Below are 14602 nucleotides of genomic sequence, written 5' to 3'. Positions count from 1 at the left end.
TTTAGTCCAGGACTATGCTTAATCCGTGTTTGGGAAACCTGCTTTTAGTACCTTTACACTAGTGAAATCTCTCATTGAGTTGCTGCACTCACATATTCGATCACAAAAGTTAGACACAAATTGATCTGCACATACTAAGTCGCTTTTATTAATACAGAACTGCATGCTACAGAGACTGTACAGCATAAACATTGATTCATTACAAAAACATGGTTTTGGAACCATTTAAAATAACAGAAAAAAAAGGGGAAAATAAAAAAAATAAGAGCATAAAATAGAACAGGAACATCACAGCCGTTAAGGAAACATTCAAAACTTTTCATCATTAGCATCTTATTAAACCAGAGAAGAAATCGACAGGTTACAGTCGCGTCATGTCAACTACAATGGTACCGAGTGGATGATTCTCTTGTAGCTTATTTTTACAGCCTCTTGCAACATCAACATGCCTATTTTTTCTATCTACCTATATGTAGTAGTGTACTTAAAAGTGGCAGTTTGTGTATTTTTTTTGTAGTTATTTCATAGTTTTTTATGAACCTCCTAATAATATACATAATTTGGCCCATGTGGGTTTATACAGTATAATGTCTGTCTTTTTATTCAGTTGAAATTTAAATTTGTATATTTGACAATTTGCTACCAAACACATTTGTTATAGCAACATTTATACTACATACATAGCAATCTATGTAACGTCACAGCAAAGTATGTAAAAAAAAAAGAAGAAAGAAAGAAAAAGAAAAGAAACAAACACAACTGAAACCTCTACAGCGTGATTAGAGGAGAGAAAATTATCACAAAATTTGGCACGGAAAATCTGTACACAAATCTACAGTCCGGTAGAGATGGGACTGTGCAATAAAAAAGAAGGGCTTTAGACACTTCCCCAAACTACTGAAGACACGGTACCCACTGTCCCTTGTTGTTTCAAGTTTATTTTCTTCTTTTGTAAAATGGCTTATAGACGCATTTCTTGTAATGAAGTTGTGCATACCTCTGTGTGTGAAATCTACACAGTACATTGGGTGGAATCCAGGTTTTCAGTGAAGAAAAAATGAAGTTTTTATATAGTTGCTTACGTTAAGAAAAAAATATTTATACAATGTATTAAGAAAAAGAACAGATTTTAAAATGGACAACATACAAGATACAACAAGCAATCTCTAAAGCAATAAATACTACTGGTCCTAGCGTTGTGACATTTTGTATTGAATACCGCAACCCCCCACCCACCCCAATAGACCCCCCCCTCTCCCTTCCAACCCCCCCACCCACCCCACCTGACTCCACCCCCAAAGGTAAACCAAAAAAAATAAAAAAGACAACGCAATGGAACGATGCACATTAACACATGAACCCCGTCCCCCCCAACCCACCCACCAAATAGTTCTGTACATTTAAAGAAGAACAAGTAACATCACAATTAAAGTTGTTCCTCAGTAAGAGAGGTGTCTCCACGATCCTCATACCCTCCAATGATTGGTTCGCAAGCTCGTATTTAATACAAATAATGAAGGAGAACCAACACTTTCAAGAAAAGGGGTCATTGAATAGTCGTCTAATCTACAATTTTTTATATCTGTCATTGAAACACGTTTAAGTGGAACTAAATAACAATTTTCATTTTAACACTACAAAATAAAGAGAAGAACAGAAGTTCAGAAGAATTTGGGCAGATTCACAAAGCCATACTCTACAGCTCATTGGATTATTATTTCATTATAATATTTCTATTTTTTCGATAATGATGGGTCAAATATTGACCAATGAACTTTGATAAAACAGTAACACATTTTCAAAGCCTTATGGCACAGAAACAGAAGAAAAAGATTGAACGAAACAAAGAGAAAAGAATGAAGGGTGCTGAGCTAGAAAAAGGGGAAGGAAGGAAGGAGCGAATAAGGAGGGATCTACTCTATAGACTTGGTAACGAGCGACAGAGGCTGAGGGGCCGTGGAGTTGGGGTGTAGCGAGTGGGAATGACACAGCGATGCTGCCAAGGGCCTGGCCAGGGCGGCGCCCGAGGAGCCCGGCTGCCGCGAGGACGAGACGTCGCCGTGCGCTCCGTTGTGGGCTGCGCCAGGCGTTTTGCCCGCTGCAGCAGCAGAGTTTTCCAGCAGAACCAAAGATGGCGGAGGAGGATGCCCAGCCAGGAGGTGCCGGTGCGGGTAGTGGAGAGGCTGGTGGGCCGGTTTCATAGTCAGTGAGAGAGGTTGCATTTGTTCAGTCTGAGGTCTGGACTCTTTCGAGGAGGGGGAGGGGGAGGGGGCCACCGAGGAGGGGGAGGATGGGGGGGAGTCTAGTAAGCTGCCGTCCGAAGAGGGAGGACTGGCACAGCTACCTTCACCTTGGATGTAGCGAATGCACTTTTTTTTCCTCCTGGAGATGGGGGACAGAGAAAGACGGGTTTTGTTTAGCAGGACATCCCAGAACTGACAACAATCTGCTGGGCAATAGCCGAGCCTTAGCAGTCAACATAAATGCACCATCTTGTTTCACTGGCATTATGCATACCGTCAATGTCTTAAAGATAACATCTAAAAACCTATTTCTATGCGTTACATTATTGTTCTTTTCTGGTGCATTTAAGTGGTTGCCAACACTACAGCCTGGCTGAGGATCAAGGCTTCATGTGGCCTGCTCAGATTCCCAGGACATACACACAGTACACCAAACAGACAGACAGGATGATGAACGAGGAGAGGCAGCAGGAGGATGAAAATGATGGATGAGAAATGGATGAAAAATAAAGAAGAATGAAGAATGGTTTTAATGGCGAATCTCAAAACAACTCCCCTTTTTGTTGCTATTTTCCCTGATCTTTTAAACGTTTCCTCACAGAGTTCTGGTCTTTACTCAACCAAAGAGCTGGCCGTGGTGAAGAGCTACTGCCAGGATCAACCTGCTCTTCTGAGATACTAGTCCATCCCTCTCTCTCCCCTCCCTTCTCTCTTCCCTCCACTATCCTGACTTCTCTCTCTCCCCACCCTCCTCTCTTCCCTCCACTATCCTGACTTCTCTCTCTCCCCTCCCCTCCCTTCTCTCTTCCCTCCACTATCCTGACTTCTCTCTCTCCCCTCCCTCCTCTCTTCCCTCCACTATCCTGACTTCTCTCTCTCCCCTCCCTCCTCTCTTTCCTCCACTATCCTGACTTCTCTCTCTCCCCTCCCTTCTCTCTTCCCTCCACTATCCTGACTTCTCTCTCTCCCCTCCCTCCTCTCTTCCCTCCACTATCCTGAGTTCTCTCTCTTCCCTCCACTATCCTGACTTCTCTCTCTTCCCTCCCTCCTCTCTTCCCTCCACTATCCTGACTTCTCTCTCTTCCCTCCCTCCTCTCTTCCCTCCACTATCCTGACTTCTCTCTCTCCCCTCCCTCCTCACTTCCCTCCACTATCCTGACTTCTCTCTCTCCCCTCCCTCCTCTCTTTCCTCCACTATCCTGACTTCTCTCTCTCTCTCTTCCCTCCATTATCCTGACTTCTCTCTCTCCCCTCCCTCCTCTCTACTATCCTGACTTCTCTCTTTCTCTCCTCCCTCTCCTCTACTATCCTGACTTCTCTCTCTCTCTTTCCTCCCTCTCCTCCACGATCCTGACTTCTCTCTCCTCTCTCTCCTCCACGATCCTGACTTCTCTCTCTCTCCTCCCTCTCCTCCACTATCGTGACCTCTCTCTCTCTCCTCCCTCTCCTCCACTATCCTGACTTCTCTCTCTCTCTCCTCCACTATCCTGACTTCTCTCTCTCCTCCCTGTCCTCCACTATCCTGACTTCTCTCCTCCCTCTCCTCCACTATTCTGACTTCTCTCTCTCCGCCACTATCCTGACTTCTCTCTCTCTCTCCTCCCTCCTCACTTCCCTTCATTATCCTGACTTCTCTCTCTCTCTCTCCTCCTTACTTCCCTTCATTATCCTGACTTCTCTCTCTCTCTCTCTCTGTCTCTCTTTCACTATCCTGAATTCTCTCTCTTTCCTCCACTATCCTTACTTCTCTCTCTGTCTCTCCTCTGTCTCCCCCTTAGGGGGGAGAGTTCAGATGCTGAGGTAAGAGGTTAGGGGGATCCCCACTACGCTGCACCTGCCCCTAAGACATGTGTGTATGAGGGTCACGCTATAATGGTTGCATTTCTGCTCAGGTCAGGACTCTCCCCTGTCTGGCACGCCTGCAGCCAACCCATCTCGCTCTGTGGAACGGCCCACAATGCAACTGCACTGAGCTATCACTCAAGAGGCGGGGGGGGTGGCTGTGCACATGCTATGTTCATATGGGGTGCAGGGAGGCAAGGATGGACAGAGGGGGGAGCCTCTGCCCACCTCGTTTCACCCTGACATCAACAACAACAACTCCTTATCACAAGGTCTGTGCGTGCCTCGAGGGCAAATACACTGTGGTTCAGACTGTGTTGCTAGCTCACAGGGACAATGAGCAAGAAGGAGAAAGAACAGAATTGGGAGGTGGGGAGGGAGGGAGGCGGGCAGAAGTGAGTGATAGAAACTATGCTTTGGTTCAGCTAGCTTTCTCTGTTCTATCGTTCAATCAAGGGTAAGGCCTGTTTGTCAAGTCATACCCTGCCTGTACTCCTTCAGGTAAAGGGTTCACACAAATACTGTGAGAGAGAGAATGAGATGGGGAAAAAGAGGGGGGGGATCGATCAGTGAGAACTGATAAGAGAGGAATGAAGAGAAAGGGAGAGTGGGGAAGAAAAATATATATTTGGACAACCACACATACCTTACACTGATGGCATGCTGGACAAAAAGGCATGCACTTGTGAGATTGAACAATTACACAAAGAGAACAAGCACACAACAATGACCCACAAGAAAGAGTAAAAACACAGGGAAATGTCAACTGAAAAGCAAGGGAAAGGGAGTTGAGATGTCTGCTTGGCTGTCAAAGACCCTGTATGAGTATTGTGTGGTACTATTATTACTGCCAGTGCCAGCCTGTATCTGTTCCTCTGCCAGTGCCAGCCTGTATCTGTTCCTCTGCCAGTGCCAGCCTGTATCTGTTCCTCTGCCAGTGCCAGCCTGTATCTGTTCCTCTGCCAGTGCCAGCCTGTATCTGTTCCTCTGCCAGTGCCAGCCTGTATCTCTTCCTCTGCCAGTGCCAGCCTGTATCTCTTCCTCTGAAGTGATAACTGCCTGTCAAACCGCTACAAATGAGCTAATATCATTTTTTTTTTTTACCAGACATATCGATTGATAGTATGTGCCTGTGTAACATATTGATTTCCCTGTCTCCAGGGGAATAACGCCAGATGCATCTTTCAGGAAATGGAGCCCGATGGGGTGTGTTAACCTCTCGGCTCCTTAAACGAAGCAGGATTTATCCCTGGCTGTTTCCAAGCCCCGGCCCTCTGACACCCCGCTGCTGCTCTACTCGTCATCCACCCGTTACGTTCATAGACTAGATCAGGAAATACAGCGAGTATGTCATCCCGATATCAATGTGATCCACTGTTCTACGTCTTATTTTCAATCTGGAACCGCACGGCAGTAGAAACTGAGTGCGGAGCGTTGCTAATTGAGTTCGGCGGGCCTTGTGGATGACTTGAATTGGATGTTGACTTCAACTGGACACCATATGAAATCAACCCTTAGAATTGGACATGAAAAGTGACTTGGTAAGATAACTCAATATCTTATGACCGGTTTTCTTTGAGGCAATGACAAAATGCCAGATAAGACTTTCTGTACTAATAACTACAGATCAATATTGAAAACAAAAAGGAGAAAAATGAAATGTATTGATAGGTCGCATGCCCTGGGTTGACCATGGTGATGCAGAGTGTCAAACGGAGCGTCACAATGGTCAGGGTAGAGGTGGGGACACAGTGCAAGCCAGACACGGAGAAGGGTATTACTTAACAGAAACAGATACCTACCATGAAAATATTCCCAATTCAAAGACTGCTTGTGTCAGAACAGAAAGACAACAGGTAGGGACTAATTAAGGGTTATTAGAGAGGAGTTTGGAGGAAGAAGAAGAGGAGGAGGAGGTGGAGGAGGAGGAGGAAGAGGGCATAGAAGAAAGTCACTCTGGTGCCCTCTGAGAAGCAGGGTAAACCTTAGCACGACAAGGTTATCAAGAAGGCCAATTCAGACAGACACTTAAAACAGTTAGGATGTCAGGCACTTACATACAGCCTGGATAGAAAATGGATTTCAACCTTTCAACTTGCCAGAAGAATAGTATCATAAACCATTAATGTATTCCTTTTAAAAATTACATTACAACAAAAAGGCCCAAGGTTCTCCTAAATTTGATTGTGTACAATGTTGCAACCAGGATCTTCCCTGACAATGTTATAATTGCTGAGGTAGAGTACAAATGATGCTAGTAAATCCATTTTCTGCGCCTGGGCTTCTAGTTTTCAAAGAAAATAAGTGAAATGACCCGCTAGGAGAAGTTCTAGCAGAAAATACCCCAATCAGGAAAAGACAGAACGTTGGCGTCATCAATTAACACATTGAAGGAAACATTAGACACATCTGTTTTAGACGGACGCCTTGAGAAGACGTAAGAGAAGGAAGTGATTGTCATTACGGTTGTCCTCCCGTAGATACTACAGGGGTATACCTGCATGGTTTGCACCATAAACTCAGCTGGTCAAGCCCGAACAAGGCACGACACTTCTTTGGGGCATTTGCATCTGTTAGCCACACACAAACGATACAAAAAAAACCAGAAAATGGACACGTCATTGGACAGACAACATATAGCCAAGGCTTAGGTTTGGGCTGCCAACACTGGGACCTCCTCCACACAGACCAGGCCATCGCGTCTCCAACTCCTCTCAGACCCAGTCTGATGAGTCCTGCCCCTCATTATGAGAATATGCCCTATAGGACCCACCCAACCCCACATCTATATGCTGCAATCTAGACTTGGGTACAGACAAACACCACTCACCCCAACACACACACACACACACACACACACACACACACACACACACACACACACACACACACACACACACACACACACACACACACACACACACACACACACACACGCGGACGTTAACGCATACCCTGTTAGCCCTGTTCCCAAACACCAACACAACTAGAGGCAGGCCAGACTAGCAGGGCTGGGTTGGAGGAAGAGTTGGGAGGTGGCGACAGCCTGGCGAAGGAAGGAGAGAGGAAGGCGGGGAGGGAAGGAGGAAGTCCCAGTTCAGACAGCAGCCGTCACCTGGCCCCCGGCGTTCACGCCAGCACACACCATACACACCTGCACGGGCCACACCAGTTATTCTGCTGATCGAGCCCAAAGCGCGCTCGACACTTCTTAGGAGCGCTCAGGTCTGATGCCACAACAGGGAGGGAAGCCAGCAGACAGGAGGAAGAATAACCAAAAGGGGGGGGAAGAGAAAGAGGAGGAAAATAAAGGAGAAAAAAACGGAAACCAGTGAGTCTGTGAGTTTCGTAATCGCGGCATATCTAGCTAATTTCCCCCTTAATTAAAAAGATGCAGTATGTCTTTACAGAAAGGACTGTCAGAAGACACAGTTAGTCTTTCAGACATTAGTAATCAAACCGCAAGCAAAAAGCGAACAAGTGCATAAATGTGCAAAGATTAAGTGGAACGAAAGGATAGTCATTTCCACTTTAATAGAAGGCTAAAGCCAATAAAAAGACCATACGTATTTGTTAAAGGAGCAGAATATGACGGGGAAAATAATGCAGACTTGATTACATTTCTGCTAAGTGCCATTCATAGTTATACTTTTTATCGCCATATTTGAGAAGGAGAGGCTAGAGGTGGTAGGTAGGAAGAGGCAGCAGTATCAGACTGTTACACTAAGTGGAGGTTTGGGTTAGTCTCAGCCAGGGAAAGCATTAAAGGGTTAAACCCTACTGAATGCAGCAAGGGCACTACTACTGTACTTAGACCTGAATTCAAACACCCGACACACGGTTTTCTACCATAGTGGCTTAATAATCTAAATGTAGAGCAAAGTGACAGCTGGGCCAAAGGAGGAATTCTATGGTGAGTGAATCCAGGCCTTAGTTTGAGCAGAGACCGCGTAGAAGGGGAATAGGCTCAACTCATTCTGGCCCAGGGAAAGGCACAAGCACAGCTACTGAAGCAAATAGATTAAGGAGGTTTACCCTGACTGACGTAAAATCTCTGGGTCATACTCAACATTAAGATGACTTTAACTTAACAGCCACCACTAGAAATATATACAACATATTGATTTGGCCAAATGGGGAAGATTGTTCTAGAATAAATGTCTTAAACACAGAAGCGTCATTAATAACTATTTAAGTATATAAAATAAAATGTACTTTTGCTAGTATAAATAAAATGGTCAAATAAATAAACATAAGAAACATTTTAAGAAAGAAAGCAGCAACCAAAGCATATAACATCCTTCAAAATATTGCATTTAGCTTAGTAAAATGTACTTTAAATATAATATATTTCACATGCATAGATAAATACATAATAAACTAAAAAGAGAGAAAAAAAACAAGTGAGTAAGTTAAGACTCAAAATGACATTAGCACCTGTAATCGGAGGGAGTGAAAGGCAAGGGTTTGGAAAATATTCTCTGTGTTCTGAAAAAAAGAACAGATGGAGAAGCCTTCAAGAGGGGATCGTCACGTAAACGAGCGTAAAATACACTTTCATATTCCGCATTTCTCCTTCTCAACTCACAATATGGAATATCAGAAGAATGTGAATAATAAGAATATAAAATGAAGAAGCAAATAGAATTAGTAAACCTCCTTAATTTTAAGAAGTGGGTGATTATTTCCCCTCTTTTTTGGGGTGACTAAAAAGCATGCATGAAAACAAGCAGGGGGCGGCCCAGGTTACAGACACACAAGCACAGTCTATCTGCAGGGCACAGGCATCAAGCACAGTCTATCTGCAGGGCACAGGCATTATGACACACAGACACACAACACTGGCAAAGTTCATGTTAATGACTATCGTAACACTTCAATTTCACATTCTCAAAACACACATATCAACGTTTCATAGATGCTGGGGGGCAAAGTGTGTGTGTGGGGGGGGGGGGGGCCTGGGGAAGGGAGGGGGTCATGCATATTCAACGTTATTAGCTGGGGAAGGCTATGGGAGGAGGTGGGAAATGGAAGATGGGGGTAACAAGCAAGTCTACCATTTAAATATTGCATTACGTGTAGCATAACTATGTAGTAGTAAAAAACGAGCACAACAACACAAAATTAAAATTAAAAGCAGTAGAGGGGGGAAAAACGGGCTAGACTATTATCTTGTAAGATGTCACACAGTCCTGAACACATGAAGGGTCTCCTAATAGGAGAGAGAACTGCCGCTCACTTACCATTGCCCTCTCCTGGCTGCTTATCCCGTTTCCTCTTCTTCTTCTTGCCCTGTTGGTTAGCCGCCAAAACAAGAGAAATAGACAGGAACCTTAGTTATTATATTGCAGAAGACCTGACACGTGAAATGAAAACGGGCCCATCTTTCTGTTTGTTTATTTATTCATTCATTCTCTCACTCTTTCTCTGCCCGCCGGTTTTAACTGCCACTGCAAGACATTGCAGAATTTCGCCTTCTCCCTTTCTGTATTTTTTTCTCTCTCTTGTTCTTTTGTTGTAATCTTTTGACTTATTTTCCTCTCGTTTAGTGACCATCGTAGAGGCTTTGTTGGTTTCTAGCGAGGGAGTCAGATTTGCAGAATGCTTTGTGCAGGCTGAGAGGAGTCAAAGTTTCACTGGCCAACCTGACCTTTGCAGGGGTTTACGATGACCCCTGAACTGCTGGACGCACAGCAAACGCTGGGAGAGAAACTTCCTATCAGCATCAGAATTCCAGGGACTTTAGACCCTGTTTTATATAGCCCAGCAAATCTACTGTAAAGTATATTGTAGATTCCATTGGCTAAGGTGTCTAGGGAAGCAGTCAACAGGCATTGCTAGTGAGGTGAGCTCTCAGCTCAAACAGAACAGTAAGAGCACTCATCCCAGACACACGTCCTTGAAGAGGTACGTGTTGAAAACTTAAAAACTTACATAGTTATCTCGTGCAGACCAGCCGGGGTAGAGCTGCATGTGAAGCTGTCGCTCTTTCCTGGCCAGCTCGTAGTATTTCGCCTGCTCCTCTCGTGTTAGGGCGTGCCACTACAGACAGACACGTGGGAAGAGAGAGGGGGAGGAAGACAGGGGGAAGGACATAATAGAAAGAGAAGAGTGCAAAAAGTGTCAACAGTAGAAGAAGACAGTGTTCAGTCAAGAGCAGTGAGACGTAGAGACAAACTAAGACATGTTTCCCTTGTCTACCAGACCCAGTAGCAGGCCTATAGTCAACTAAACCATACAGGGTGTGGGGTGGATATTTTCATTTGACATTTAATTCATTTAGCAGACGCTCTTATCCAGAGCGACTTACAGGAGAACGTATGGTTAAGGGCCTTGCTCAAGAGCACATCGACAGATTTCTCACTTAGTCAGCTCAGGGATTCGAACCAGCGACCTTTTGGTGTACTGGCCCAACACTCTTAACCGCTAGGCTACCTGCCCTATGCATAGTCCCTTGTACAGGGAGTTACCAAGCTGTATGTGTGAAATGAGTGAGTCTGTGTCTATAGCGGTGCCGTCTCTCTCTCTCTCTCTCACCCTTCGTCCCAGTATCTGGTTAATGGCGGCGCTCTCTTTCAACGTGCACTCGGCCACCACCTTGGCCCTCATCTCCTTCATGTAGAGCATAAAGGCGTTCAGCGGCTTCTTGATGTGGGGCTGCTTCTTCTTCTCGTCCTCCTTTTTCGAGTCCTGGTGTTTCCTGTGGAGTGTGTACAGTATAGTACTGTATGGTTGGCAAATACCCAGAATTGGTATTAAACAGCTTATTGTAATGGTAGAATTTAGAACAACAACACCAGTGGCAAGATTTCCTCTACTGCCGTTTAGTTTACAATGGTCAAAATAAGCAGAGGTGAGTGTGTGTGTGTGTGTGCAGATGTGTGTACTCACGAGCTGTTGAGGCCGATGTCGCTGTGGGAGGACTCTTGCTTGACGTTGGGCGTGACGATGGCGGGGTGGGGGATGCCGGTCTGGTGCAAACTGTGATGAGGGGGGACCATGTGGTGAGGGAACCTGGAGGACAGAAAACTGTGTAAATCGTCAGAGTGGACACGTGTGAAATGGAAGATGGACACATGTAGACACAAACAGAGACAGAGTATGCCCACTCGAGCATTCGTACAGACGTGCACATGTTGCCGTGCTGTATAGGGCCGAATCCTAACTTGAGGTTCGAGCGGGAAAGTTGGATTTCTGTGCAAATCTGTCATTGAGATTCAATGCATGACTTACACAAAAGCTTGAGTTTCGCACGCGTATATCAAGAAAGGATTCGGTCCATCAGTATCACAGAATTTGTATCTCACGATCACATAGAAGCAGTTACCCAGTACACACACACACTAAACATCACAAGTCATATTTCATAATATTCATTTTAAAAATGAGAGCTGTTTTGTTTTGAAGTGGGAAGAGTTTCAAATGGAAGGACAAGACAGTAATTTTCTGCCAAAATGTCCCATACAGACACTTCATGCTTCTATAACTGAGCCAAAATAGTGACTTCCTCCAATGGCAAGTCAGTGTTTAGTGCTGCCAGCCTTCTCTGCACTGTGGATGACAAATACAAGTTCCAGGATGTCTTGGCCCCTTTACAATGTGGCAAACTACAGGTATGTGGAGTCTTATGCCAATCTGTGGTGTAGGCTGATGTCAAAACTGAGGTCATGTTTAAACATCTTCAGCTCCTAGGCCTTAGCTTTAACCATGGGCAAGGCACCTTTTTCTGTGTTAGGCCTAGGCCTATTCCATTGGGCCTCATGCTAGATTCCTTTGGGCGTCATGCTAGATTCCATTGGGCCTCATGCTAGATTCCTTTGGGCGTCATGCTAGATTCCATTGGGCCTCGTGCTAGATTCCATTGGGCCTCATTCTAGATTCCACTGGGCCTCATTCTAGATTCCACTGGGCCTCATGCTAGATTCCACTGGGCCTCATTCTAGATTCCATTGGGCCTCATGCTAGATCTGGATTACTAATGGTGTTATTCTTTATCCCCCTACTCGACATCTTTGTAACACCAGTATCATTAGCTACACTGATTGACGGCAATAACCCGCATCTATGGATTCACTTCACAGTTCACTCATCACACACAATTGTGTGTGTGATGAGTGAGTCAGAGTAATTATGTCTATGTAAGATTATTTGAATGTGAGTGTAGAGTATATATATGCCTCAGCTACGCATGACCGTACACAAATCGTAGAAAAAAGAGTGGAGGATGAAGGAGGGGGGAAAAGGAGGAATAATTTATTATTTTTCTTTTTTAACGGCTCATTATCTGGATGTGTCTGGCTGCATGGCTTGGAGCCAGAATATAATGATGAGCATCAGGTCGCCAGGAACAACTAGTTTCTGTTGCAGGCGATCTCTGGGGAGTGTGTTTTCTCTCTCTCTCCCGCTGCTGCTCTTCTCTCTCTCTCTCTCTCTCTCTCTCTCTCTCTCTCTCTCTCTCTCTCTCGCTCCCACTGCTCTTCTCTCCTCCCTTCTCCTCTCTTCATCATTGACACGTTTGTGTTTGTGCCATGTCATCTGCTGAGGGGACAGTGGCTGCAGATCAGCCATCATTAGGCTGCTGCATTTCCCCTACTCTCTCTCTTTTTCCTTCCTTCTCCCTTTCTTCGTGCATTTTTTTATTTTTATTTTTTATCCTTCTTCCTTCTCTACTTTTCTCCTTCCTGTCCCCCCCCCCCCCCCACTCCCTCCCTCCCAACCTCCCTCCCTCCCTCTCTCCCTCCAGCTGCCACCGCGCGGCCCAGGTTATGGTTTAAACATGACGGCCATCCCTTTGATGTGCGGGGGCATCATCCAGCCTCATCAGCACAGAACAGCGCCTTGGCCCAATTTAGCCAACAGAGGGAAAGAGAGATAGAGAGAGGGAGCCCCCAACCCCCAGGCTCCTACGTCTCAATCTGAAAGACAGGGATGGGGGTGGGTCATTGGCTGTAACGGAGGCCCAGTGTCAGCCAGGGCCATTTAATTGCCAATGCGAGGCGGTATCCCCGTGCCTGGTTAATGTATAATGACTCGCCCGGCGCACTTTCCCTTCCGCAGAAAAAGTCTGAGAGGTAGCGAGTGAGGAAGGGAGAGAGAGAGAGGGGTGAGGGAGGAACATATCAAAGGGCAGGGGGCGAGAGGCCTACACTTCCTCCCATGTGTCACACACAGGCCTGCCAGATATGAAGGACCTGTATGGCTCCAACCCCATTATTCAAATAATGTATTTTCATTTGCTCCGTCCACTGACTCTGCGCTCTCCTGCTTGCCTTATTCCTTCCAGATAATATCGTTTTTAACAGGTCCTGAGTGTAAGGTGCTCATTGAGGGGGTGCAATGTACGAAAGTGAGACTCACCCTCTGCATCCTAATCGGGCCGGTATGTGGCACTAGGGGATTGGTCTCTTGTTAAGATCTGGCTACCCAGTGAAATACAGGATCAGGACATCTCAAGCACTCAGGCCTCATGTAAATGTTAAATATTACTGCACTGGGCCTCCCGAGTGGCGCAGTGGTCTACGGCACTGCATCACAGTGCTAGCTGTGTCACTAGAGATTCTGGGTTCGAGTCCAGGCTCTGTCGCAGCCGACCGCGACCAGGAGACCCATGGGGGCGACGCACAATTGGCCCAGCGTCTTCCGGGGTATTTTTTTTATTTTACCTTTATTTAACTAGGCAAGTCAGTTAAGAACAAATTCTTATTTTCAATGACGGCCTAGGAACAGTGGGTTAACTGCCTTGTTCAGGGGCAGAACGACAGATTTGTACCTTGTCAGCTCGGGGATTCGATCTTGCAACCTTTCGGTCGGGGAGGGTTTGGCCGGCAGGGATGTCCTTGTCCCATAGCGCACTAGCGACTCCTGTGGCGGGCCGGACGCAGTGCACGCTGACACGGTCGCCAGGTGTACGGTGTTTCCTCCAACACATTGGTGCGGCTGGCTTCCGGGTTAAGTGGGCATTGTGTCAAAGAAGTAGTGCTGCTTGGTTGGGTTGTGTTTCAGAGGACGCACCACTCTTGACTTTCCCCTCTCCTGAGTCCATACGGGAGTTGCAGCGATGAGACAAGACTGTAACTACCAAATAGATACCACGAAATTGGGGAGAAAAAGGGGTAAAAATAATATATTAAAAAATAAATAATAATAATAATAAAATATTACTGCACTGTTGGAGCTAGGAACACAAGCATTTCGCTACACCCGCAATAACATCTGATAAATATGTGTATGTGACCAATAAAATATGATTTGATTATTAGACATGAACTGGACTTCATAACTACTGGATGTCTTGAGGCATATTTAAGCAAGACAGCCCTTTTAAAGCCAAGACACAATTCTCTAATTCTGTTTACATTTTTTTGCTTCCGAAACCCTGTCATATACACAATTATCCAAACCTTTCAACTCTGCACCATTTATCTATGCCTTTGACAACTCAAATGGACATATTTTTTTGTCAAATCCCCCATTGCAGTTTTAACAAGGACGTGCTAAATCCCTTCTCTCCAGAGACG

The 14602-nt window shown here is 45.5% G+C and overlaps 1 protein-coding gene across 31 annotated transcripts in view; it reads right to left on the bottom strand.

The window, feature by feature from the left end:
• Positions 1 to 1307: 1307 nt before the first annotated feature.
• Positions 1308 to 14602, bottom strand: part of LOC139570202 (transcription factor 7-like 2) — a 108252-nt gene continuing 94957 nt past the window's right edge. For 2 of the 31 annotated variants that reach the window (XM_071391842.1, XM_071391853.1), the window contains 7 exons: positions 10977 to 11114; positions 10623 to 10809; positions 10020 to 10127; positions 9329 to 9392; positions 8523 to 8573; positions 7240 to 7312; positions 1309 to 2382 (listed from right to left, as the gene is read on the bottom strand). In XM_071391842.1, the coding sequence (XP_071247943.1) occupies positions 1914 to 2382; positions 7240 to 7312; positions 8523 to 8573; positions 9329 to 9392; positions 10020 to 10127; positions 10623 to 10809; positions 10977 to 11114 (1090 nt within the window). In that variant the 3' untranslated portion in view covers positions 1309 to 1913. Of the gene's footprint in view, positions 2383 to 5886; positions 5949 to 6582; positions 6656 to 7239; positions 7313 to 8522; positions 8574 to 9328; positions 9393 to 10019; positions 10128 to 10622; positions 10810 to 10976; positions 11115 to 14602 lie in introns of those variants that run through there. The other 29 variants (XM_071391852.1, XM_071391867.1, XM_071391848.1 and 26 more) reach the window with 26 other exon arrangements.

This window comes from Salvelinus alpinus, chromosome 3 (assembly GCF_045679555.1).
Source record: "Salvelinus alpinus chromosome 3, SLU_Salpinus.1, whole genome shotgun sequence".
NCBI lineage: Eukaryota > Metazoa > Chordata > Actinopteri > Salmoniformes > Salmonidae > Salvelinus > Salvelinus alpinus.
The sequence above is the reverse complement of the archived record's forward strand: the minus strand, read 5'-3'. Positions and strand labels throughout refer to the sequence as shown.